The sequence below is a fragment of the Conger conger genome, chromosome 16, assembly GCF_963514075.1.
Source record: "Conger conger chromosome 16, fConCon1.1, whole genome shotgun sequence".
Lineage (NCBI taxonomy): Eukaryota > Metazoa > Chordata > Actinopteri > Anguilliformes > Congridae > Conger > Conger conger.
In genome coordinates this window covers 6,846,544-6,874,043 of record NC_083775.1, presented here as the reverse complement: position 1 = coordinate 6,874,043, position 27,500 = coordinate 6,846,544, and the positions used below count along the sequence as shown (strand labels likewise).

Below are 27,500 nucleotides of genomic sequence, written 5' to 3'. Positions count from 1 at the left end.
AGGTCCCCGGCTGGGCCTACACCCTGCGGGGCCTACAGGAGCTGCACCTGACCGGGCGGGTGTGCGGGGAGGGCGGGGCGGGGGCGGGGGCGGGCCGGGGCTGGGCGCTGGGCAGCCTCCGGCAGCTGAGGCACCTCCGGGCGCTGGTCCTGCGGGGGGCGCTGCTGCAGCGGGTGCCCGGGGAGCTGGCGGACGTGGCGGGCAGCCTGGCGCGGCTGGAGGTGCACAACGAGGGCGCGCGGCTGCTGGCGCTGACGGGGCTGCGGCGGCTGGCGGCGCTGTCCGAGCTCAGCCTCCAGGGCTGCCAGCTGGAGTGCCTGCCCTCCGCCCTGCTGGCCCTGGGAGGACTGCGCAGCCTGGACCTGTCCCACAACGCCCTGCGCACCCTGGAGGGCCTGCTGGGCCTGCAGCGCCTCCGGCGGCTGGCCACGCTGCGGCTCGCGCACAACCGCGTGCTGGCGCTGCCGGGCAGCGTGGGGATGCTCCGCGCCCTGGAGGTGCTGGACCTGGGCCACAACCGCCTGAAGGGCCTGCCCGGCGCCCTGTTCACGCTGCCCCGGCTGCGCTGCCTCCTGGTGGCCGGCAACCTCCTGGAGGACCTGCCGTCGGAGGTGGCGGCGCTGACGGCGCTCGCCGAGCTCGACCTGAGCGCCAACAAGCTGGAGACGCTCCCCGCGGGCCTGCCCCCCCGCCTGCGCACGCTGGACGTGTCCCACAACTCCCTGGGGGCGCTCCCCGCCGGGCTGGGGGCGCTGGGGGAGCTCGCGCGGCTGGACGTCCGGGGGAACAGCCTGGAGGCGCTGCCCGCGGAGCTGGGGTCCTGCGCGGGGCTGAGGGGCGGAGGGCTGCTGGCGGAGAGCTGGCTCCTGCTCTCCCTGCCCGCCCCCGTCCGGGAGCTCCTGCTGCGGCCCGACCCGCCCGCTGGGCCGGTGACCACGGAGACGCGCTCCCGCCCAAACTCGGACACCTTCCCCACCTTCTCGGCGGCCCAGTGGTGCTTCCAGTCCGCTTTGGAGTCCCGGATATAGAGACCGATACAGACACAAATGTGCAGATAGATAGGTAGATCTCAGCGCTTAACAGTGATGAGGGGGGAAACTCGACTCAAACCACCACCAGCATCCACGTGGGTGATGCATGGCAGCCATTTTGTGCCAGAGCACTCACCACACACCAGCTGGTGGAAAGGGAGAGAACAATGTTTTTGCCATTTGAATCAGGGGATGTTTGGTGGCAGGTTGAAAGAGCCAGGTATGGACTTTTTAGCCAGGACAATGGGAACCCCCGACTCTTTACGAAGAGTGTCGCGGGATCTTTAACATGGCTGACCATGAGTATTATTCAGTTCAATGTAAATGAGTTCTGAATTTCCCCATACATTCCCTGGGCTTGAAACTCATGGGGGTGGCCTTTAGCCTCCATTTTGTAGAAAGGGTGTAAGTGTAGGTGTATTTGTGTATGCTACTTGACTGGGACCTGGAAGGTTGGTGGTTCAAACCCCAGTGTAGCCACAGTAAGATGTCTGCAGCTGTTGGGCCCTTGAGCAAGCCCCTTACCCCCACATTGCTCCAGGAGGGATTGTCCCCAGCTCAGTCTCATCTACATTAAGTCACTTCGGATAAAAGCGTCAGCTAAATAACTGTAATGTTGCATCAGTTAGGATCGAAAATGTGTTCCATGCCATGTCTTTACCTGCTGAAGAATGTTAAAGTTGTTCTGCCAGCTGGTTGAGGCAAGAGGGGTGTGCCAAAAACATGCCACAAAAAAGCACCCCGCCCCCCCGACCATGGTCACAATGGCACTCCCTACTCTCATTGTCAAACGCTGACGCACCCTCCAAATGCTGGAAAGGGCCAGAATTTTTTTTTTGGGGGGGGGCCAGGGGTTGAGGGAACAGGGCTATTAATTCTCGATCTGGCCCCAGCTCAGCACCTGACTAACAGCCAGGGGAATGTCAGTCTGCCCCCCTCAGCTGGGCTGACCCCATGCAGGGGGGGGCGGCGAGGGTCGAGGAGATGAAAAGCCGGCCCCCTCTCTTTTGTCCGGAAACTCAAACGCTCCACAGCTTGAGGGAATGAAGACGGAATGCCAATAAACTGGAGATCAGCCTCAGATCGGAACTGTATTCCAGTTTATTTTGCTAGCGCTTTTGTTTTTTGTTTTTTTACATTGGAAAAGAAGGGAAGTACGTACATACACGCACTACATTTTTATTAAGACGTTGTGCTTACGTATGCTACTTCTAAGGTTCAATTCAGAAGATGCTAACTTTTTGCACAACTCAGTGTAAAGCAGTACTTTCAAACTAATTTAGATAGATATACAGTATATCTATGTCTGGGTCTGTTTTGAAGGTATTTTTTCAGCTTTTGAATGTACAGTCTTCAGTGTCTATTACAATACTTTGTGTGTGTGTGTGTGTTTGTGACTTAACGAGTGAGTGATAAAAAAAAAGACCTGACTTATACCTGAATACATGTTTGCATCAAAAGGACTTTTTGGATTAGAAAGACAGGGCTGCAAACCTGATAAGTCAGGTAATAATTCAGGGGGCAGCCTGTAGCCTAGGGGCTAAGTTGCTTGACTGGAACCCAGAAGGTTGGTGGTTCAAACCCCAGTGTAGCCACGATGAGATCAGCTGTGGGCCCTTGAGCAAGGCCCCTTAACCCCAAATTGCTCCAGGGGGGATTGGCCCCTGCTTAGTCAAATGAACTGTAAGTCGCTTTGGATAAAGTGTAACTAAATAACTGTAATGTAATAATTCAAAAGTAACATCTACAGTATCTCGTTTTAGTTTATCTTTTGATATAAAAAAAAAAATGTCTGTGTGTCTATGTGTTAGTCTGTGAGTCTGAGATGACAGGGGTTCAAAACGCAGAGGAAAAACAAACTCATCCTACATCCCGGGAGGTCAGCCTCTGTTGCTTATTTATCATCAGTGCACTTTGACCTCTGACCCCTGCTGGGTGAACCTCACTGAAACAGACCCAGACTGGATCAGAGCTTTCAGCCCAGCCACATACAGCTGTTGCCCCTCCCCCCACCCCATTCCAACCCCCTTCCAAACACAAACCAATCACCCCCCCCCCCCCCCCCACCGCCGACACCCCACCCCCGCATTGCAACACTATGCCCTTGACAATGGTCTTATGTCCCAACCCTCCCTCACCCCCAACAGCCCAATCTCCCAGTTCCCCACCTCCAGATACACTTTAGAATGCCCTCCAACCTTCAGGGTGTTGAATTCCCTGGTTATGGGTATGCACTTTGCACTTTGCAGTACGTCGCTCTGGAGAAGAGCATCTGCCAAATGCCAATAATGTAAGGTGATGCAATGAATTTATGTCCCAGAGTACTGCTGTGTCTTCATCCAGACATCCCCCCCCATGGACAAGGACAAGGATGTGGAGCCTCTGAGTGCCAAAAGGGTTGGGGGGGGCAAAACTCAACAACAGCTGAAGTCACAGAAAGAAACAAACACATGGCATATAATGGTTATGGAGCTGTACTGAAGAGACTGCATGGTCATATCTTGAGTGAGGCATTGCCATTGTAGGCCTCCCTGCACCTGTATTTGTCCCACTGTATAAATGGCCAGTATGCAAAAATATACATGAAGAACGGCATGTTCTAAGAAATAAAAAATATAACATATTAACATATAAATGTGCTTTTCTCATTTATTTTAATGTTCTATAAAAGGAGGAGATCTGCCCATCTGATATTTCACTGCGGGAATTAGTACGAGGGAAAAAAAGAGATAAACTCAATGCAACAACTGCATCCTGCTAAAATAAAAAATAAAAAACGTTTTAATGTTCAGCACACTGCACTGAGCTGGATGGCAATTGCGAACATTTGTGGGCTCAGGTTCCAAAGGTCCAGGTCAGTAGCTTAATACGACAGGAGAAAGCACATATGGCGGCTAACCACAGACAGGGTTAGTGTCGGGGTACAGAAATGGGAGGGTACACACAGGATGTGTACGTATGGTTCCCTTAGCTTATATGTCACTTTGAATCTATAATTTGTTGATACGATGCAATTCTGACAACACTACTGAGAAGGTAGAACACATAAATATGTTTATTTGATTTTTTTTTTCATCAGAAAGGGCGTTGTCATATTCAGATAACGCAAACCGGTAAAACGATAAAGTAAAATATATTGTAAATATGCGTTGCTCCAGCAAGTTAATCCAGTTTCAATTGCGTTCTATTTTCATAATAACTCGTCTTACTGGAAAATACCACGTAGGTTCGTCGTGTTGATTGTTCATTCGACGATAGTCTATAGAACTGTTGTTCGCCTGGTTTGGCACTATTTTTCATATCAATCAGGTGAATGCGCTTCGGTTTGTCTAATAATACGTCGCACTGAATAATTGCGTATCTGCTCAACGAGTGTCAAGTAATGTAATATTACGTTTGCAAACAGCTGCTGCCTGTCTCTCGGCGGTGTGAACTCTGAGCGGGCTTGTTTATCCCTCCTACTTCTCAAGCGCTAAAACAAGGTCCAAACCTTGTAACTGACTGGCAGGAAAGAAACCCAATCAGACTGCAGTATTCACGGATGTGGGCAAGTTTTACGTCCATTTTAACCAATCGAGTCGTTGAAGGCGGTAGTTCCGGAAACAGGTATAAACTTGAGGCCTATCCATGTGGAGTGGAGCCGTAGTCTGAGCAGAATTTGTAATATCATCGTAAGGTAAGAATTCAATTTTAACACATTGTTTTTGTTAACTGGAGAGCAGTGGGTTCAGTGTAGTATTTACAATAGGTCATTGCTTTACACTGAAAAATAACGCCTGCGACACTGATTGGCGCATAATCATAATTTTCGATAACTAGCTGCATAGTTGGCTAACGTTAGCTAGTAACTCGCTAGCTAAGTGCGTTATAGTCAAGCCGGCTTTTTATGCAGTGCCCCCTTCTTAGTCGAATGTAAAACGAATTGTACATTGATTGCACATTTTAATATTGAACCCTCAAACACCTTGGACAACCTATTTGAATGTACTGAACTGAATATTCGACGGTTTGCGATAATTTGTTTTCTAACAACAAACTGAACCGATTGTGTTTGAATGAAAAGGTTTCTATTGTTTGGCTGGCAATCACGATCAACTCTGGACGCGATGGCTTGCTAACAAAGTCCGACAAGTCCATTATATAACTGCCTAAACTCCTTTGCTAACCCGTAGGAATTCTAATGTAGTAATTTGCGAAATAGTTTAACACGCTCAAATTGACAGTAGGCGTAGTGTAATTCGATCGTTTAAGTGCTCACTTTGTCATGCCGCTTGGTGTTTGTTTGGAGCCTACGTATGGCGTTTTACGCGGGGGAAATTTAAACGCGAACAAGTACTTGGATCACCCGTTGAATTAGCTACAACATTTGCCCATCTAAAATTGCTCCCTGACTGGTTAATAGTTATGGTTTCTTGTAACCTCTCTGTCTTACTAGCTAGCTTCATTCAAAGGCCTTAAATATAGCTATGGTATACGTGAAGCCTGCTCACTTCGCTGCAAGCTAACCGATATAGCGGTGACCGGATTTAGCCAGCTAGCTCGCTGCATTGGCTAACTCAGTTCGGAGCCAAACCTTACTGATTAAAGTAGCTCGATAAACTAGAGCTATATCTAGGTAACGTTAATGTGTCATGTGGCCACCCGGTCTATCAAAGCAATTTCTATTAATTTATAGTGAGGAGGAAAGGCAACGCTAGCTAGAGAATGTTGCTAGAGGTTTTGGCCTAGTTATCCAGCTAGCTTGGGTAGGTAATATGCGTGCATCGTCCTTGGTTGAAATCTGATTTAAATGGCACAGAAGATATCCAAACTTTGTCGCCCTGCATGTGTGTTGTGGTACAGTCAATAATGTTAGGTATTAAATGATTAAGCTTTTCTGCTATATTTGTGTCATTGCACGCTGAGTAGGCCTATATATTTTTTAACAGTAAAGTTAAATTTAAAATCAAACGACCATTATTTGCAATTCAAATAATTGCTATTCGGGCGTTATATGTAACCTGTTAATGTAATCTTATTTTCTTTTAAGCACAATAATGTTTTGTTGATATGAACGTCGCGGCAAATCTCGGTTCTGTATGGATTTTTGACGGTTTGGGTTGGGTTGCTGGGGAACGAGGCGTTAACGAAACGAATGTCTAACGTAGAGGTGTGAACCTTTCCCCCCCCCCCACAGCATGGCCGAGAACGACGTCGAAAATGAGCTGCTCGATTATGAGGAAGACGAGGAGCCTCAGGGAGCCCCCGAGAGTGCGGTCCCGGCGGGGAAGAAGGAGGTCAAGGGCTCCTACGTCTCCATCCACAGCTCCGGCTTCCGCGACTTCCTGCTAAAACCCGAGTTGCTCCGCGCAATCGTCGACTGCGGGTTTGAGCATCCTTCAGAAGGTGAGCGGAACGCAGCCCTACGTCGCCATAAAGCCAAGGAGACGGCGACCAGCGCGTTCGGCCGGCCTTCCTTTCGAGCACTCCGTACACTTTTGTATTTATGAATGGATGTTCCCGAGTCTGTAGCGGCTTCTGCTGCTGCATTAATTTGGCCTCAGATTACGTGGCAGTCTTCCAAGTCCACGCCAAAGGACAAGGCTGTTTGATGAACACCGTTCAGCTGCTATTTTGCAATTCTACCTGGGTGCTGGGGGCGGGGGAAGAAGGGGGTGAGAACTGGAGATGAATTCGGCCAGTGAACTTGAGTCAAATTGAATCGGTGCCTGAAATTACATGGTGCGAGCTATTTCCAGATATGTGTGTTTGTCAGGCTTGTGAAGGGGTTGCAGAGGTGTACAAGTGTGCCCTGCCTGTAAAAGGGGGGTCTAGAGGGATGTGAATGTGTTGCTCAACGATGTGTGTGTGTTTTTTGTGTCCTTTTTTTCAGTGCAACACGAGTGCATCCCACAGGCGATCCTGGGTATGGACATCTTGTGCCAGGCCAAGTCTGGTATGGGGAAGACGGCCGTGTTCGTGCTGGCTACCCTGCAGCAGATTGAGCCTGTCGACGGACAGGTCAGTGGTCATGCCCAATTTTGGTTAGAGCGGCACAGCCCAACCCTGTTCCTGTAGATCTACCAAGCCTGGCAGAGCACCTCTCATTCAACAGCTAGAGCAGCACAGCCTGACCCTGTTCCTGTTGGTTTACACCCCAGTTAGAGTAGGGCTGTCCAACCCTGTTCCTGGAGATGTTGGTTTTCACTCTGGCATTCCGAATTGGAAACGGGATGAAGTCCATTTAAAAAAAAAAAGGCGTGTTGTCTGTAGTCTCTTAGTTAAAGGAGCCCCAGTTCGGTGTGATCTCTTGTGAAGCTGGCTTGGTTGCAGAACACCCTGCTGGCTGCAGTAGTGGCTAGGGTGCATGACTGGGACCTGGGAGGCTGGTTGTTCAAGCCCCGGTGTAGCCACGATAAGATCCACGCAGCTACTGGGCCCTTGAGCAAGGCCCTTAACCCCGCATTTCTCTGAGGAGGGATTGGTCCCTGCGTAGTCTAATCCACTGCTAGTAGCTTTGGATAGAATATTTTCGCAAAATAACTAACATAATGCAACAGGTGAAGTTATTGTTGCAGGAAAGTTTTAGCAATTTTTTAGGGAACTGTTATATGTAGCCTATAAGTTTTTATTAAAAATGCGTTTGTGCGCTATTGTTCCGAAGCCCAATCCTAAGCAAAGTCTTGTTTTAAGTGAATGTCTCGGGTTACATTTTCCGTAGTTGTGGGCTGATTTCAGCATGCAGTAACAGCAGTAGCAGAAACGGGTTTCAGGTGTGTACCAACACTGACCTTTTGGATGGTTTGGAGAGTCGAGACAGAAGTGTTGAGGCTGTGCTGCATTTATAAAGCAGTTAAAAACCATTAGTAACAATTGAGACAACATTATTGTGTAATTATTTTGTAAGTAATGGTTTGTGTGCCGGGTGATGCGATTTACAAAATGGCTGTTTGAATGACAATAAATGCCCATCCACATCAAGAACTATAACTATAAATATGTTTTTAAAAATGTTCTTACTCAACAACGGCAGGTATTTAATGATATGATTGGGAGCACTTTTTGGGGACAATTTTTCCAGCAGCATGAACGATGAATCAAATTCCGGATGAATTTACCGGGCGCCACGTGCGATGACATTTTCCAGAAATTTCTCGTTCGTCAGTATGGCGGTTTACATCGTTAGCGTTCTGGTTCTTGGTGTGGATGGGCCTTTGTGTTGGATTTACAATCGTTGTAGAGCACCATCTTGGCCGGTCAGCGTTCAGGATCAAAACAAGCTGGTCCCCGTGTGTCAGCATCTCTTTCTCTCTCTCCCTCTCTCCCTCTCCCTCTCCCTCTCCCTCTCGCTCTCTCGCTCTCTCGCTCTCAGGTGTCCGTGCTGGTGATGTGTCACACGCGTGAGCTGGCCTTCCAGATCAGCAAGGAGTACGAGCGCTTCTCCAAGTACATGCCCACCGTGAAGGCGGCCGTGTTCTTCGGCGGCCTGTCCATCAAGAAGGACGAGGAGGTCCTGAAGAAGAACTGCCCCCACATCGTGGTGGGCACGCCCGGCCGTACCCTCGCCCTCATCCGAAACAAGACCCTCAACCTCAAAAATGTCAAGCACTTCGTCCTGGACGAGTGCGACAAGATGCTGGAGCAGCTCGGTGAGTCTTGTGAAGCTCTTCTCCCCCCGCTGGCATCCATTTTGGCTCGGTTTCCCCTACTGTAACTTGCCACCCACCTTGATGCTCCTCCTACAGCGTCCATTCTGGCTCTTTCCCCACGCCGCACAAAAAAAAGTGAATCGTGCAAGGCAATAAGGAATTACCGCTCGGGACAAACCTGAAAATGTATATCATCCAATTTATAACTCGGGATTCTAATTTGTCGCACATTAAAGAAACTACTTTGTATTGGGCCTACCTATCACAGCTGGAGACTGTTTTTTTGCATAGGCATTAAGCGGTGTGATCTGCAAGTGAACTTGTGTCACTATGTGAAGTTAATTATGCCGTATTGTGTACGGTGCGTGCCTGGGCGTATTGGTAGTATCTCTGAATGCTGTGCTGAGTAGTTCTCTCCTCTCTCTCTCTCTCTGGCAGATATGAGGCGTGACGTGCAGGAGATCTTCCGCTTGACGCCCCACGAGAAGCAGTGCATGATGTTCAGCGCCACGCTCAGCAAAGAGATCCGCCCAGTCTGCCGCAAGTTCATGCAGGACGTGAGTGTCCCCCGAATCCGTCCGGTTCCTTTAAAACGTGCGTACATACTCCCCTTGAGAGGCGCTCCTTCTCAACACCGTGGATGTGAGTGTTCCTCGAATCCGTCCTCCTCGACGTGAGTGTCCCCCGAATCCATCCGTCCTCGACGTGAGTGTCCCCCGAATCCGTCCCGTTCCTTTGAAACGAGCGTTCATGCTCTCCTTGAGTGGCGCTCCTCCTCGACGTGAGTGTCCCCCGAATCCGTCAGCTTTCTTTAAAACGTGCGTTCATACTCCCCTTGAGCGGCGCTCCTTCTCAACACCGTGGACGTGAGTGTTCTGTGAATCCGTCCGGTTCCTTTAAAACGTGCGTTCATGCTCTCCTGGAGTGGCGCTCCTTCTCAACGCAGTGGACGTGGATCGGGGCGACTCGTAGTTTGTTTTCTGTGAAGCATGCATTCGCACACGCAGGCGCCCTTCTTCAGAGCGGTGCATCAGGAGAAGTCTCGTGCCACTTTGTGACCATGGCAACGGGGAAAGCCGAGTGGCGTCCGTACCCGTGTGCTTTTAAATGTTTTAAATCTTTCACGGCCGTTGTCGTTGAGTGAGTTGGGTCGGGTTACCAGGTTATGTATTTTGCTCAAGGGGACAACCGCGGCGTCGCACCCAAAGTGTTTAAACCTGTTCTTAAAGGAGCACTGTCATGCTTGTTTCAGTTGATCTTATTTCGATGACATGCTTAAGTTATGTCTCGGCTTTTTTTTCTTTCTTTTTTTAAAGCAGTTTCCTAAATATGGGGCAAAACGTCTCAAAACAAACGCGTCCAGTGACGTCACCTGACCAGTTTCTCTATCGAGTTCAGCTGTGACTCATCCATGGGTATGGATGCCACATTTTCTAGCAGACAGCTTGTTAGCTTTATATTTACTTGCTGTAAATTAATCCTCCTATCGCTGCAGAAGTTGGTACGTGCTGCAAGGAGCAAGTGTTCGAAGCTTAATAACCAGTCTCTGCATTCAAGGGTGGCGTTTGAGCAGCTGTTGCCTTCTGGGAAACACAGGCGTTTGCCCTTAGAAGTTTTGCCCCATATTTAGGAAAATTAAAAATGCCTACAGACATAACTTCAGCATGTAATCCAAATGAGCTCAACTATAGTTCTGTAGATTGTATGAAGCTGTGCTGTTGTCATCTGAAGGGGACAGCGGTTTGTATGTGGACATGGTGTCTAGGTTGTAAAATGGCCTCCGTTTTTGACTGGTGGTGTTTCAAAGGTACAGATGGGTCTAACCTCCTTGAGAGACCCAGGAGGAGAGAGAGAAAAAGAAAAAAAAAACTTGCATCTTAGATTTTGACTATGCAAGTGTCTTGTTGCTGTGATAATATATTCCTGTGATAATATATAATTTTGTTCTGAATTGGATGTCCCTTATGCTACAAGAGATGCCGTTTAGAACTTGCAGAAAGCCTAAACGTAATGTCCTTGTTCGAGGTCTCACCGGGTCTCAGGAGGTTAATCTGTTAGTCCTGATGAGAAGGTCGCCGTATTGTGATGTCGTCATTTGAGGACACAGGGTGTCAGGAGGTTAATCCGTTGGTCCTGATGAGAAGGTCAGCGTATTGTGATGTCATCAGACGGCGCCGTGACTCTGTCCCTCCCTCAGCCCATGGAGGTGTTCGTGGACGACGAGACCAAGCTGACACTCCACGGCCTGCAGCAGTACTACTGCAAGCTGAAGGACAGCGAGAAGAACCGCAAGCTCTTCGACCTGCTCGACGTCCTGGAGTTCAACCAGGTACCCGCCAAGCCTGCCTTTTTGTCATTGAGAATAAGTGGGTGATATGCGGCTGTTCTGAGAGACCCAAAATAATGACTTCATCCTGAAGTGGGTGATTTGCTAATTTTCTCTCTGGGTGTTTTTGATGTGAGTGTATTCATTTTATTTAATTTTTTCCCCCCCAATTAAAAATAAATAAGTAATTGTACAAAATTCTAAGTCAGTGTTCTAGAACACCAGTAGTGATTGTTACATCAGCGTTAGAATGTTCAGTTCTGGGTGGTGATCTTTGTGAAGTCGGTGCACTCTTGTGTGGCGTGCTCTCAGTTCAGCATCTTTGTCCCTGCAGGTGGTGATCTTTGTGAAGTCTGTCCAGCGTTGCGTGGCGCTGTCTCAGTTGCTGGTGGAGCAGAACTTCCCGGCTATCGCCATCCACCGGGGCATGGCGCAGGAGGAGAGGTGAGCCCTAAACGCGTGACCTGGGGTGATCTCTAAACGCGTCACCTGGGGCCTGGGGTGATCTCTAAACGCGTCACCTGGGGCCTGGGGTGATCTCTAAACGCGTCACCTGGGGCCTGGGGTGATCTCTAAACGCGTCACCTGGGGCCTGGGGTGATCTCTAAACGCGTCACCTGGGGCCTGGGGTGATCTCTAAACGCGTCACCTGGGGCCTGGGGTGATCTCTGGAGAGTCTGCTGGAGAGCTGCACTGTGTAAAACTCAGAACTCTCCCGAATAGTAAACGGAGCTGTTCTGGGTTTTACTCCATGCAGTTATCCAGCTGACATTTATCCTGCTTCATTATCCAGTGCCCTCATGAGTGTGGGGCCATGAAATGAGAGGGCCTGTGCTGTAGCCAGAGCTCTGCTGCATTCTGGGAGATGTAGTCTTGTTAATCGCTACCTCGCGCCCCCCCCCCCCTCCCCCGCAGGCTGTCCCGGTACCAGCAGTTTAAGGACTTCCAGAGACGCATCCTGGTCGCCACCAACCTGTTCGGCCGAGGGATGGACATTGAGCGCGTCAACATCGTCTTCAACTACGACATGCCCGAGGACTCCGACACCTACCTGCACAGGGTGAGCCCGCTCGACTGTTCTCACGTCCTGCCACTGGGGGGCGCCAAAGGCCGTTAGTGTGCACTCTCCACAGTTTCCCCCAGAAACAGAGTAGGGGGGGGAAGTGCCTATGAGGCTAAGCAGCGGTAGAGTATAGTTAAGACGTGGTATTACCCTGGTATAGCTTGCACCTGACCTTGGGAAACCATGACGACGCAATGGCAGTTTTGTTAACTGGCACACTTATTATGATTCAGCAGTCTGTGTCTGGGATTTTATAGATTTTTTTTCACTCATGAATTTGCCCGAGGCTGTTAATATCTGGAGGAAACTGTCACTGAGGGGTTGGTGTTGGTGTACCGTGTTTGCGAAGTAGCTTCCTGTTGATTGTCCTAAGCATAAGGAATAGCATAATACTGACACATCGAAAGAATATTCATTATTTAATGTTTATAATGATAAAAAAAGTTTTTTCTGTTTAGTGATATTTAGTGGGATTTCTGGTGTCATTACAATCGATTTTATCAATCCATTACTGGAAAAGAGCTTCTGTATATAGCTCCTTTCACAATGTGGAAGCTTGCAGTGGAAGGGGGGTAGACCTCAGCCAGTGCTTGGAGCTTGGTCGGTGTGTAGAGGGGGCGTGGTTGTGGGGCGTAGGGAGGGGGGCTCGCGGTCCCCGTCCCCGTCCCCCACACGCAGCTCAAACGGGGCCCTCTCTCTCCCCCCAGGTCGCCCGCGCGGGCCGGTTCGGGACGAAGGGGCTGGCCGTGACCTTCGTGTCGGACGAGACCGACGCCAAGACCCTGAACGACGTGCAGGACCGCTTCGAGGTCAACGTGGCCGAGCTGCCCGAAGAGATCGACATCTCCACCTACAGTAAGCCCTCCTCCGCGCCTCCTCCCGCGCACGCCCACGCGCCTCCCTGCGTCTCCCGCAGCGCTAACGTTACTTTAGCATCGGTTCCGTCGGCACTCGCTGGAACCCGAGTGCTCTGAACAGCAGCTACAGGAAGCCGCGTTTACCCCGTTCAGTCCCCAGCCCAATACATAGTGCCGCCACCAAAATCCCATGGGGTTTTGACTCCTAAAGTTGAGGATTTAATGAGGTTTTAATAGGGTCTCAACCATAGTCTGGCAGCCATTTTGATTGCTGTCCTATGGCACTCTTGGGACTGAAAGGGTTAACTATGACGCTGTACCATTAAGAAGACGTCGATTCTTAAGGTCGTGTAATTCCTTACTTTTGGTGTCTGATATATTTTGATACATGTGGGGCGGCCTGTAGCGTAGTGGTTAAGGTAAATGACTGGGACACGTGAGGTCGGTGGTTCGGTTCCCGGTGTAGCCACAATAAGATCCGCACAGCCGTTGGGCCCTTGAGCAAGGCCCTTAACCCTGCATTGCTCCAGGGGAGGATTGTCTCCTGCTTAGTCTAATCAACTGTAAGTCGCTCTGGATAAGAGCGTCTGCCAAATGCCAATAATGTAATGTAATGATATCTCTGGTTCTTATTTATACTAATAAACATTAAGCTACCTAATAAAGATATGCAACATTACATGTGCTAAGATGTGTAGAAGAACTAGAAAAACGGTTGGGGTTGAAGTGGCCTTGATATCACCTGACTTGGTCAGTCTTAAGTCTCCTGAAGACGGTCAGTGACGGTTATCGTGACCGCTAACTTTAGTAAAAGCTGCTCGGACGCTTCAGAACATGTTTACAGACCCAAACGGGCCGTTTAGCCCATGTAGAATACCCGTCATTACTGCTTCCGTACCCATGGTCTCCGTCACACCGCCTGTGCCATCGGTTCCCTGGAGCGCCCGTGCTCCTTCAGCCTGCGGTCCTGATGCCGCTACGCTTGCGTTGTGTGCGCTGGCTGTGTCTCCGCCCGGGGAGTGGAACCTGCAGCCCTGGGGTCGAACGGGTCCAGTGCGCGTGGCGTAGCCTCCCTCTCAGATCCGTTGAGAGAGCGCGGATTCCGGCCGTCTGGAGCTGATGACATGAGGCCTCCTGTAGTAGCCGTGCTGTCTGTCGCCGGGGGGGGGGGGTGTGTTACATAACGGGGCTGTGGTGTAGCTGTAGACGGGGCCGTGACCGTCCCTTCATGTTGAGCCTCAAGGGCGGCGAGTGAAAGCCCCAGCTGCTGCTGCTGGTAATGAAGGCAATTACTGCACGCTCAGAGGATATGAGCTGACACTCACCCCCCTCCTCTCTCTGTCTCTCTCTCTGTCTCTCTCCGCAGTTGAACAGTCCAGATGAGCTCCTGATCTGCCACCAATTACCATGCACGCACACACACACGCACACACACACACGCACACACACACACACACACACACACACACACTCGCACGCACACACACACATACACTCACACACACCTATGCACGCATACACTCCCCTGTAGTTTTTGGATTTTAAAAACAAGTGAAAAAAAAAAAGAAGAATTCTGAGTGTTTATTTTAAAAAGGCCCACCAGTTTCTCCCCCCCTGCTCATTATTTTATCTCTGGGATGGGCATCCAGTTCATTTCCTTGTTAATCGTGGTTTTTGTTTTTTGGTTACTGAAATTAAAAAAAGCTTTTTATACCTCACCTCGTGATCCGTTATTGCTGTGCCGTGTTTGGTCAGGACTGGGACGTGTCGCTGGATTTCATTCTGGTGTTTAAATATAATATCCATTATTGACAGAACATACTGTACATAGTTACTGTGCTAATTGAACATTTACATTTTAGGGGAATGTTTGGGTCTCACATTTGCCCCCTTTTATTGATACGCCAATTGTCTGTGTGTATATGAATGGGTGAATGAGAAGCATCACTTGTACAGCTTTGGATAAAGGCGCTATATAAATGCCAACCATTTACCATTTCACATGGCTGGCTAAAACACTGCTCAACACAACTGGCACTTTGCCCCAGAATACTGGTGTACTCTTCTGAGCTCTGATGATGTTTGAGAGTAAGTGTACTTTCTGTCTGGAAAGAGATGTCGTTCATGAGTGAGTATATATTGTCGGCACGTCGTTTGCCAGTGGTCCATAGGGGTCCATTATATTGCTGAACCGCATCCAAAAAAAAGTCATGAAATCTAGAAAAGTTTACCTGAGATGAGAAATTATCTGGTTTTTGGTCTCTTAATTATTGAATTGGCCCAATCATTTACATGATCTGTCATCTATAGCCGCATTCTGTCATATAAAAAAGAAAAAGAAAAAACAGCTGATGAATGTTCTTGTCTTGTAGCAATTTATTGTGGTCTAATTTACAAATGAATCAGCCATGGTGCATATGGCTAATTAGCTGATAAATTCAAGGTAACGGGTGGCTGCAAAATCCTGCATACACACCAGCCCTCCAGGACTGGAGTTAAACCTGCATACACACCTTTAACACCAGGACTGGAGTTAAACCTGCATACACACCGGCCCACCAGGACTGGAGTTAAACCTGCATACACACCGGCCCACCAGGACTGGAGTTAAACCTGCATACACACCGGCCCACCAGGACTGGAGTTAAACCTGCATACACACAGGCCCTCCAGGACTGGAGTTAAACCTGCATACACACCGGCCCACCAGGGCTGGAGTTAAACCTGCATACACACAGGCCCTCCAGGACTGGAGTTAAACCTGCATACACACCGGCCCTCCAGGACTGGAGTTAAACCTGCATACACACCGGCCCACCAGGACTGGAGTTAAATCTGCATACACACCAGCCCTCCAGGACTGGAGTTAAACCTGCATACACACCGGCCCTCCAGGACTGGAGTTAAACCTGCATACACACCGGCCCACCAGGACTGGAGTTAAATCTGCATACACACCAGCCCACGAAGACTGGAGTTAAACCTGCATACACACCGGCCCACCAGGACTGGAGTTAAATCTGCATACACACCAGCCCACCAGGACTGGAGTTAAACCTGCATACACACCAGCCCACCAGGACTGGAGTTAAACCTGCATACACACCTTTAACACCAGGACTGGAGTTAAACCTGCATACACACCGGCCCACCAAGACTGGAGTTAAACCTGCATACACACCGGCCCTCCAGGACTGGAGTTGCCTGGCCCTGGTCGGAATGGGGAGATGGTGCTCTGGGTAAGTGGAAATATACTTTTAATTTCGTTTGTGGGTGAACCTCTACCGTAGAAATGAGCATCCTGCAAAATAGCAAAATGAAAATTGGGGGAAAGAAACAAAAAAAGGAAAGTCCAGTGTCATCCACACTTTTATTGAGTTTCAATGTACAACAGAAATACAAAAAATACTACGTAAGTAGCTCCGAGTCCAATGCTGTATCTTAAAGATCTGATCCAGTCTCTCTCTCTCTCACACACACACACACACACACACACACACACACCTCCCTCCTATAAGAAATGTCATGTGTCAGACACTCATCTCCCTCGAGACACTTGTGGCCTCTCCTCTGTGAGCTGCCCTGGACTGAGGCTCTAATGCATCAGATGGGCTTTCATCCCCTGGGGGACGTGTGAATGGTCTTGGCGTCGTTAATGGATGACGAAGAGGGAGGCCGTGCTTTAAATAAAGCGGCAGGCTCTGTCCTCCTGGGCTGCACGCCAGCCCGTTCCACACAGGCTTCACCCAGATAACGTTTCAGAAGCTCCTCTCCCTCATCCTACAGCCTACTGCGGCTTCCCTGAACCCCGAATGAGTGCAAGTCCATGTCCCCGTCCGAAACCGCTTGCATCCCTACGATTGAACTTGTATTGGGCCCTTGAGCAAGGCTGTTAACCCCACATTTTTCCATAGGGGATTGACCTCTGCTTAGTCTATTCGACTAACTCACATTGGATACGAGTGTCTGCTAAATAACATGTGATGTAACATACTCGATTGGACACACGTAATTTCCGACACGGCAAATGGGTCAAGGCGTTGTGGTGTAAAATACAGGAAGTGACATCGTGTGAGACTGTTGTGCCCCTCTACAGCTGTTGGGAGGCACCGGCCATGATGGGGAACCAGGTTATGGGGGTTATAGAATCCCACCATTGAGATAAAACAGTGCAATGGCTGTATCGCCATGGTAACCACAGACTTCTAAGGTATACATACACACTTCCAATTTACAGCACAGAAAGTAACTGCTATAAAATGTTACAAAAGTCTGTTTGTCTGAGATAAATGGTGCTTCTGTATGAAGCTAGGTTAAAAGCCTTTTCCATGTACAAAAAAAACCCAAAAAAAAACCACAGTTTGTGCCTTAAAAGTTGGAACTAGAGAAAATATTTAAATACAGAGGTATGAAAAAGATTGGAAAACCAGCTGACTTCACTCATTCGTTCCCTCGTCTCTGGTTGGTTTGTTGGTGAAATCGCTGGGTGTAGTGATTGGTTACTCTCGGCCCTCTGTGGCACACGATTGGGCAGCACTGCTCCAGAGATGTCAACCTGCCAGGCCTCGATCACTGAAGTGTTTCCCAATGTGTTCCTGTACTCCTGTGACTATTCCCAACGTGCTCCTGTACTCCTGTGACTATTCCCAACGTGCTCCTGTACTCCTGTGACTATTTACCAACATGCTCATGTACTCCTGTGACTATTCCCAACATGCTCCTGTACTCCTGTGACTATTTCCTGACGTGCTGCTGTACTCCTGTGACTATTTCCTGACGTGCTCCTGTACTCCTGTGACTATTCCCAACATGCTCCTGTACTCCTGTGACTATTTCCTGACGTGCTCCTGTGACTATTCCCAACATGCCCCTGTACTCCTGTGACTATTTCCTGACGTGCTCCTGTATTTGGTGATTTACTGAAGAGGAGATACAAACGCGTGTAACTGGGGAAACGTGAGGAAGTGTGTTCAGTGTTCGTGCCCATTCGCACGGAGCGGTTTTTTTTACAGGCTGAATCGAGTCTGAAATAGACCCGACATGTTGGTCACAAATGACATGTTTACTTGCTGATGTCAGCTTTTTAATTCTAGGTTTATGAGAAGGGTTTATCGGCGGGTTATGGGGTTTTCCCCGTTCCCCTCGATTTGGGGATTGTGGTTGAATTCAGCGCCAGTGAGCTCACGTCGCAGTCCAAAGATTTCAAAGCCTTTCTTTCTTTCTTTTTTTCTTTTTCTTTTTCCTGTTGGGGCTTCTCGTCAATATTTTTCACCACAGTTTGGACGTCCTGTCCTAACTGCAGAATCCCCGTCACTGTAGATTGTTCCCTAAAAAAAGGTGCCTACTGCCACGTGCAATCTCCCAAGACATGAAGTCGGCTGACCTCGCTCCAAAATCCACCAGCTGGGCTACTGCACCAGCTGCTACAAGCAGATCCCAGGATCCTGATAGGGCAGCACATAGTCACATCCCAAGGTCCTGATTGGACAGCTCATACTCATATCCCAGGATCCTGATTGGACAGCTAGTACAGGCAGATCCCTGGAACCTGATTGGACAACTGGTACAGGCAGATCCCAGGATTGTGATTCGACAGCTGGTACAGGCAGATCCCGGGAACCTGATTGGGCAGAGGAGTCCCTCTTGGCCAAGTGTATTTTTGCAAGTTTTACTCTTGACTCTTGAGATGGATTAGTAGATTAGTAGCAGGTCCTGAGCTGCAGTGAAGTCACAGGAGGGACCCAGGAATCTCCTCTCGCACTCCCACATGCACCTTCGTCTACAGCGTTCGCCAGCAAAGGAGAGTTCGCTGGCCATTCCTTAAGGTTCAGCAATAAATACGGTACAATAAATAAAGCACAACCAACTTGCATAGAAAGCTGAGCATAAAAATGTCTCCGTTCAAACGGTCCACTGTATGTTTCCACTGTCCCACCTTTTTCGGGATGTCAATTATCCCGTTAACACCAAATAATAACAGTCTAGTATTAATCTTTTCAGGCCAAATACTTGAGCCCCTTTCCAACAGATCCAGTTAGCCTGCGAAACGCACGCTTGTTTTGTTGAGGTGTTTTGCAGACTGCTGTGTGCTTGGAGTCTTTGTGCTTCCCCCCGTAAGCTGGGCGATTCGGTCAGTTCTTCTGACTCAGTCTGTCTGTTCCTAATGCACCTGTACCTGTCCCACCTGCATGGGGGGGAGGGGGGGGGGGTAATCAAAGAAGGGTAGCTCTCCATATGCACTGAGGAAGCTCATGAATCTCCAGTCTAAATATATATTTTTCAGAATCTGCATTTCCACGTCAAAATCGGATCTATTCCTATCCTAGGCCGACGGCTAACCCGCTCCCTCCCTACCGTCCGAATCAGGCCTCCATTGGGCTTCTACTCTTGAGTGACGGGCAGGACGGCCAATCAAGGGAGGTGATTTGAGCGTGGGGACAGGGGGGTGGGGGGGTCGGCGGGGGGGGGGTTCTTAGTCGGCGAACTTGTGCGTGTCGCCGTGGAGCCAGCGGCGGGGCGGGAGGGCGGCCTCGTTCAGGGGCGCGCACTCCACGCCGCACTTGCAGGAGCGCACGAACATGACGGCCTTGCGGAGGCGCCGGCCGCCGGGGCAGGAGAAGGCCACGGCGAGGGTGCGGGTGTGCCGCGGGGCGCAGCACCGCCCGTCCCCACACACCCCGCAGTAGTTGGGCCGGTACAGCCGGGCGCTACGGCAACCGGCGTGGGACAGCCGGAGGGGCTCGGCTGCCTTGTGGGTGCGAGAACACTTCCTCCCTTTCTGTGGAGAGAGGAGAGGAGAGGAGGGGAGGGGAGGGGAAGAGAAGAGGAGGGGGGGAGGGGAAGAGAAGAGGAGGGGGGAGGGGAAGAGGAGAGGAGGGGGAGGGGAAGAGGAGAGGAGGGGGAGGGGAAGAGGAGAGGAGGGGGAGGGGAAGAGGAGAGGAGAGGAGGGGGGGGGAGGAGGAGGAGAGGAGGGGAGGAGAGCAGAGAGGGGAGGAGAGGAGAGGAGGAGAGGGAGGGGAAGAGGAGAGGAGGGGAAGAGGAGGGGAGGGGAGAGAGGGGAGGGGAGAGGAGGAGGGGAGGGGAGAGAGGGGAGGGGAGAGGAGGAGGAGAGGGGAGAGGAGGAGAAGAGGGCAGGAGGAGAGAGGAGAGGAGGGGGGTCACTCCATCGGTAATGGCAAAAGAGGTGGAGACGGCTACAACACAGGACTCACGACTCACGTTCACCGCCACTCCGAAGTGGACAATGTCCTCCAAACGATGGATAGGACGCCACTGGTAAACGTTGCCGAACACCACTGTCACTTAGGGCCACGAGTCATTGTGCACTTATCAAGAATTGTGGCTAAAATGTCGGTGTGAATGTTAGGGTCTTATTAAGTCATTAAAGCCAAAAACCAGACACAGATAAGGACCCTCTTTTCACACCTCTGGTGTACCTCCCACCAGCCATTTTGTGCCGGCACACTCACGACACCCCAGCCGTGGGAGAGGGAGGGAGAGCGGGGCCTCGCGCCCACACAGCTGTGGGGGTATTAGCACCGAGCCTCCAGACACATTCACAGACCTCGCCATCGGACAGTTCAGGGGATTGTCACCCCGGGGTGGGGGTGGCTGGGGAATTTGGGGTTGATGCAGGACGTTAGCACTTAGCACTGCACCGAGGGGTGTGAGGTCAGAATGTGCGCTGGCGATTGCCATGGCTACGCAGCGACAAACAAGGACACTTATCACGCAGAGGGCCTGAGAACTGTTGGTGTGTCCAGGACAGTAGAGGTTTTTTTTTTTCCCCCAAACAAGCTTTGAATCACAATTTGGACTCATTACACAAGCTTGTTTCTCACCAGGATGACTCAAACTTGTTCTTTCCATGAAGACCGTCTATTCATGGTATCAGCGGTCCCATGCGGCTAGGGAGGTGTGGCCTGGTGGGCGTGGTCTGGAAGGTGTTGCCAGGGAGATTGTCGAGGGGGCGTGGCCCGTACCTTGAGGGGGAGGGGCTTCGGGGAGCTGCAGGGTCTCACGCTGCAGAGACGCGTCTCTTTGGCCAGCTTGCACTGGGCGTTGTCATTGGAGACGCGCGAGGACACGCCCATCCCGCAGCTGCGCGAGCAGGGAGACCAGCTGGTCGTCTGGACAACGCACTGACCCCCGACCTGCCTCCACGCTGGAGAGAGGGAGGAAGAGGAGGAGGAGGAGAAGAGAGAGGGAGAGCGTGAAACAAGGCTGATGTCAACTCCGCACCCCTCCCAGCCACCATGTTTCTGTCCGGAAAGTTCTGGAAAGTTCTCGACCGTGTCTCCTGTGTCCTGCTGCTGTGCTGAAGGTGAGTTCTGTCTCTGACCACACCCCTTCACTATATTCAGAAGGAGGCCATTTTCTATAGTCGGTAGATATATTCAAATTTAGCATGAGTAAATGAGTGCTACAGGAACATTTCAGCCTGTGCTTAAAAAAGGGTTAAATCCTGGTGCTCGTGGAAAGGTATCCCCCTACCTGAGCACACCGTAGCGATGCAGAAGAACACGGCTGCCCAACCCTGTTCCTAGAGATATACTGTCCTGTAGGTGTTCACTCCAACCCAAACAAAGCACACCTCATTCAACAGCTAGAGCAGGGCTGCCCAACCCTGTTCCTGGAGATCTACTGTCCTGTAGGTTTTCACTCCAACCCTAACAACACACCTCATTCAACAGCTAGAGATCTCACTGAGCTGCTCATTTGTAGGTTCAGGTGTGCCAAATTCATGATTATCCGGGCGTAAACGTACAGGATGGTAGCTCTCCAGGAAACCTGGGTTGGTGCAGCCCAGCAGTGAACAGTAGGGAGAATTTGAATGCGAGGGCGGCCATTTTAGAAAAAGGGGCGGGGTCCTGACCTGCCAGGTGTTTGTAGTGGCTCAGCTCCTCCCACTTCTTCCCCAGCTCCAGCAGCTCGTTGCCCAGGTTCTGCGCGGGTTTGCGCGGGTAGGGGACCGCGAACGGGGACGCGTGCGGGCGTGTGGGGGGCAGAGCCGGCGCCCCCTTGTGGCAGTCCACCGTCGGGCAGCACTGCCCGGGCACCTTGACCAGGCGGGGGGCGGGGCAGGAGGGCGTGGCCGGGGGCGGCTGCAGGGCGCAGATTGGCTGGCAGCCGACCGCCCCGTCGATGCAGGTGCACTGGTGCTTACAGCCCGCGCGGAAGCTCTCCCCGTTCTGGAACATTCTCCCGCTGTACTCACACGCGCGGCCCTCCAACCTCGCTGTGCATGCACACACACGCGCGCGCACACACACACACAGACAGAGAGAGCGAGAGAGAGATCAGCCACATTGCAAAGCGTAACACGTTCATAATGTGCTGTTGTTCTTGTTGTTAGATAAGATATACTTTATTGAACCCTGTGGGTTAATTTGTCCTCTGCATTTGACCCATCCTAGTTATTAGGAGCAGTGGGCGGCCACAGTGCATCGCCCAGGGAGCAATGTGGGGTTAAGGGCCTTGCTCAAGGGCCCAACGGCTGTGCGGATCATTTATTGTGGCTCGACCGGGATTCAAACCACTGACGTTGTGGCTCCCAGTCATGTACCTTAACCACTACGCTACAAGCCACCCCCAATTGTTATTGGGATACTGACTCTAAATGCACTTGATCTGTAAGCGGGTGCAGTTGAATGGTATGAGATCCTGTGGTTCTTTGGGTCTCCATTATGGGGGAAAAAAACATTTTGTATCCCAGGCTACCGAGCAGTGGGGCTTGGGGACCTGGGGGCTTCACGGTCGGGGAGCAGTCCTGGGGGGGAGGGGTCCTGGGCTCTTTGAAGTCGACATGCTGCAGATTCTAGTGATGATTCCTGACATTCAGGGCCTTACCCAGTGTCCATCGGGGTAGGATTACATCAGCATAGCTATCTGATACACACACACACACACACACACACACACAGGTGCACACATACAAACACAGAAAGGCGCACACATACAGTGATACACACGCAAACAAAGAAACACACACACACACACACAGGCGCACACACACATCCTGCACACAGAAACGCACGCAAACAAAGACACACACAGTGTGCGTGGTACCCCCCCCCCCCCCCCACACATTCTCAGGCTCGCCTCACTCTAACCACAAACTGCTGTAAATCACAAAAATAAGTTCAACTGCCACAATTTTTCTGCCAAAAAAACATTTTTAGCTTTGAATTTCAGGCAAGAATATTAATGTAATAAAACAACAAATGTAAGAATGTTGTTTTAACAGATGAACAAAATTGACAGTTCAAGTCATTCGTTTCCCTTATTTAATTTTATATTTATTTTGAGAAAAAAAAAAGATCAGGAGGCTGCACTCAAAACCCAGATCTGCTGTAGTGTTCAAAGCCAAACTTAAGGAAACGCTGCTATACCGAACCGCTTCTTTAAAACATCCGGCTATAAACGTAGTCAACGGGAGTGAATTTTGGGGTAAGGGACAAAAGCACTTAAGCGGTAGCTCATTGCCGCTCTGCTTATGTAATCTGGGGGAGACGCGGCAGTCACAGACACTGACTGCAGGCTCAAATAATGGGGGGGGAAGAATGGCTGTTTAAAAAAAAAAAGACAGACGTGACGATCTGATAACACGGATGAAAAGAAGGGAGTGGGAGCAGAGAGGGTGGAGAGGGAGAAAGAAAGAGAAGGAGAGAGACACCCTATCCCTCCTTTTATTAAGGAGGTTCTATTCATAGGACGCACTGGAATCCGGACTTGTTTACTGTGTGGGTGAACTTTGACCTCTCTCTGGGACACCCCTGCCACTCCCACCCCCCACCCAAGAAAAATCTTCCGCCATTCAAGCATCCTTCTTTATATAGAACCACCTCTCCAGAATCAGATATAGCTCAGTTTATAGGAACCCTGAGAAAAGTATCTGATCACAAGGGTTCCAGTCTTGACAGAACTATGTGGCCAGTCGTCTAGGACAGATACAATCTAGCCACAGTGCGACTGAATAACACCATTAAGCCAGTGACTACTGTTCCTGACTATTGTTCCAGCTTTTCCCAGGTTTTTTTCCTCCCACAGTTCCCAAATGTACAGAATCTCCTGGAACGACACTCTCAAACACACGAGACGTGTCAGCGGTTGGCCTAATTAACAGACCACACTTAAACCCCTACAGACACAATGCAGATGAATTAACAGACCACACTTAAACCCTTACACAGACACAATGCAGCTGAAGTAACAGACCACACTGAAACCCCTACACAGACACAATGCAGATGAATTAACAGACCACACTTAAACCCCTACACAGACACAATGCAGATGAATTAACAGACCACACTTAAACCCCTACACAGACACAATGCAGATGAATTAACAGACCACACTTAAACCCCTATACCGACACAAGGCAGATTAATTAACAGACCACACTTAAACCCCTACACACATCACAGATTAACAGACCACATTTAAACCCCTACACAGACACAACACAGATTAATTAACAGACCACACTTAAACCCCTACACAGACACAACGCAGATTAATTAACAGACCACCCTTAACCCCCTACACAGACACAAGGCAGATGAATTAACAGACCACCCTTAACCCCCTACACAGACACAAGGCAGATGAATTAACAGACCACACTTAAAACCTGACACAGACACAAAGCAGATGAATTAACAGACCACACTGAAACCCCTACACAGACACAACGCTGACTGCCCAATTGGCTAAAAGACATTGGCCACGCCTACCTGTGCACACGCCCCCAGTGCGCGCCACGTCGTTTCCGTAGTTACACTCCAGGCCCTTGTGGTGGTCGCAGGGGCGAGAGGGGTCGCAGTCTTCCTTCAGCTGGGCGGCACACACCTTGCAGCAGCCACACCCGTCCGGCACGGAACTTACCCCCGGGGGGCAGATAACGGGCCCCACGGGGCATTGGCACACGGAGGGGCAACTCAAACTCACCTGTGGGGAGGAAGTGGGAGAAATGAAAAACTGCTCAATCAAATGCACACCATGCCACGTAATGCTAGCCCTGCCATAAAGACCACACAACACAAACCCTGCCATACAGACCACACAACACAAACCCTGCCATACAGACCACACAACACAAACCCTGCCATACAGACCACACAACACAAACCCTGCCATACAGACCACACAACACAAACCCTGCCATACAGACCACACAACACAAACCCTGCAATGCACACCACACAACACAAACCCTGCCATACAGACCACACAACACAAACCCTGCCATACAGACCACACAACACAAACAGGCTTGATGTGGCAATAGGTGTTGTGAATATCTGTTGAATTAATTGATACATCGGCATAATAGACTGTATACTTTTTACCCTCTGTACATTGCTTTAAGTAAGCATCACAAAATAAACTACAAATAATAAGTAGCCTATTCATTTAATAAACAATATGTAAAATGTGAGAAAATATATGGGCGGCCTGTAGCGATATGGGCGGCCTGTAGCGTTGTGGTTAAGGTAAATGACTGGGACACAAGATCCGCACAGCCGTTGGGCTCTTGAGCAAGGCCCTTAACCCTGCATTGCTCCAGGGGAGGATTGTCTCCTGCTTAGTCTAATCAACTGTACGTCGCTCTGGATAAGAGCGTCTGCCAAATGCCAATAATGTAATGTAATGTAATGTGAATGTAAATCTGTGTTGTAATTGAAAGGCCTGCATCGGGGAAAGGCCTCAAAGCAAAATGACGTATGCTCGCAGTCGAGCGTTTCATTCCCAAACGTTCGAAAGATTGGGCTTCGTCCAGGACTTGAGTCTCTGAACTCCACGTGGTTTTACTTCCGCGGTAAAATGGCACGAGAGGACAGGGTCGATTGCGAAGACAGCTCGGTTCACATGGGGCGGAAATCCCAGAAATGCCCGGCTTGTCTTTTAACAGCGGAAGACTTCCAAGTATTTGGCTTCAGCCGGATCGCTGCAGCTGCGTGGGGTCGGATCGTTTCCACTGACGGGATTCCCGACTATTTCCAGTCCCGAGCGCGCCGCGGTTTTACCTCCGCGTGCGGTTCCGTGAGCTCTTTCGCAGGACAAATTCTGCTGCTGTAGCCTAACCACTTCGAGATTTGACATGTTGTGTTCAGGGATGCTCTTCTGCAAACCACTGTTGCAATGTGCGGTTATTTACGTTACTGTCACCTTCCTGTCAGCTTTGACCAGTCTGGCCCTTCTCCTCTGACCTATCTTATTTACAAGGCGTTTTCGCTCACAGAATTGCTGCTCACTGGATGTTTTTTTTCGCGTCAAACTCTAGAGACTGTTGTGCAGGTAAAGCCACTCTGTCTGGCACCAACAATCATTACACGGTCAAAGACAGTCACAGTTAGATCACTTACTCACTCTGACATTTGGTCTGAAAAATAGCTGAACCACTTGTCCATGTCAGCATGCTTCTATGCATTCAGCTGCTGTCACATGATTGGCTGATTAAACATTTGCATTTGGTGTACAGGTCTACCTAAATAAAGGGCTACTGTTTTGCATCGACACATAGCAAAGGGCGTAGCCGACATTTGACTCTGATGAATAAAATAGCAACTGATAGACAATATAACCAAAATAATACATCAACCATTTGGCCGGAATGCATAAATGCGAACAGCAGTGCCATCCTTAATTAGGCCTACGGATCCGGTAGATAGTTGGTTGTGCACTGTTCCAGATTCCTGTTTCACTGATCTTTTTACGTGCCCCGGATTGCTCCTCCTACTTGAGTCCGTCCGATTTTATGATCCACGCGCTACAGACATACTGCAAGTGCACATGTGTTTCATGACGCACCACACATTCTGAATCAACTTATCGAATCCACAAAAGGGCTGAAATAAATTGCATCCCATATAGCCGAATTACTCACGTTTGGAAAACTCTAAATGGTGCTTGTTTCTTCTGTAAATTATTGGACTTATATTAAGTCTGTCTGCTACCTTATTAATGTGGTTATCATAACTTGAATTGGGCTGACAGATCCAACACGAGCGTAGCCAAAGCGTTAATATGCTTATCTTAAGTCACACAACATGTCTAACCTACCGCTCTTAAGACAATAAGAAATAAAAATGAATTATTCTAATGGATCAATAAAAAACAAATAAATCACATAGTCCATTTGATGTAAGTAGGCAATTTGTATGAAGCACTGAATTGGTAGATTAGCGGTTGCTATTGACAATGACCGGATGACCAAACCATGAATCATCGTGTCTTTAGATAGTTTATATAGGCTAGCTTAGACATGAAATCCCATAAAGTACAGTAACACTGTTAAAATGCCAATCTACGATATTGTTATTCTTGCTACTGCGATTAGCAACAACGGCGTCACTGCTTCTTCCTGCAGAGACTCGCAGCAGGTCCCCCACGTGAGAACCGTGCACTCTGTTTACATAAACCTCGCAGCAACTTAAAAACAGAGTTATACTTACTGTACCAATGGTTGCCACTGTAAAAACAGCCCAGAAAATGAGTTTGTCCATCTTGCTTGCTTATAACAAATTAGTAGACCTATATTAAAAAAACAAATAACATTCGTTTATACGTTATAATTTTAGTGCTATTCAT

General features: G+C 49.7%; 3 protein-coding genes across 3 annotated transcripts in view; 2 read left to right on the top strand and 1 right to left on the bottom strand.

Moving 5' to 3' along the window:
* Positions 1 to 3,635, top strand: part of si:ch211-106h11.1 (volume-regulated anion channel subunit LRRC8D) — a 7,281-nt gene extending 3,646 nt beyond the window's left edge. The window contains exon 3 of the mRNA XM_061224741.1: positions 1 to 3,635. This exon is cut by the window's left edge and continues 104 nt beyond it. Coding sequence (XP_061080725.1) covers positions 1 to 1,028 — 1,028 coding nt within the window. The 3' untranslated portion in view covers positions 1,029 to 3,635.
* Positions 3,636 to 4,554: 919 nt separating this feature from the next.
* On the top strand, positions 4,555 to 14,623 carry ddx39ab (DEAD (Asp-Glu-Ala-Asp) box polypeptide 39Ab). Its single transcript, XM_061225106.1, has 10 exons — positions 4,555 to 4,707; positions 6,208 to 6,416; positions 6,904 to 7,031; positions 8,383 to 8,659; positions 9,098 to 9,216; positions 10,857 to 10,988; positions 11,320 to 11,429; positions 11,901 to 12,045; positions 12,756 to 12,903; positions 14,272 to 14,623. Exons 2-10 carry the CDS (start codon positions 6,209 to 6,211, stop codon positions 14,286 to 14,288), a joined length of 1,284 nt encoding a protein of 427 aa, XP_061081090.1. The 5' UTR covers positions 4,555 to 4,707; position 6,208; the 3' UTR covers positions 14,289 to 14,623.
* A 4,734-nt stretch (positions 14,624 to 19,357) lies between these two features.
* LOC133115079 (CCN family member 1-like) overlaps positions 19,358 to 27,500 on the bottom strand; it is an 8,282-nt gene continuing 139 nt past the window's right edge. The window contains exons 1-5 of the mRNA XM_061224802.1: positions 27,365 to 27,500; positions 24,644 to 24,857; positions 21,781 to 22,143; positions 20,888 to 21,069; positions 19,358 to 19,683 (exon numbers count right to left, since the gene is read on the bottom strand). The exon at positions 27,365 to 27,500 is cut by the window's right edge and continues 139 nt beyond it. Coding sequence (XP_061080786.1) covers positions 19,378 to 19,683; positions 20,888 to 21,069; positions 21,781 to 22,143; positions 24,644 to 24,857; positions 27,365 to 27,415 — 1,116 coding nt within the window. The 5' untranslated portion in view covers positions 27,416 to 27,500 and the 3' untranslated portion in view covers positions 19,358 to 19,377. The remainder of the gene's footprint in view (positions 19,684 to 20,887; positions 21,070 to 21,780; positions 22,144 to 24,643; positions 24,858 to 27,364) is intronic.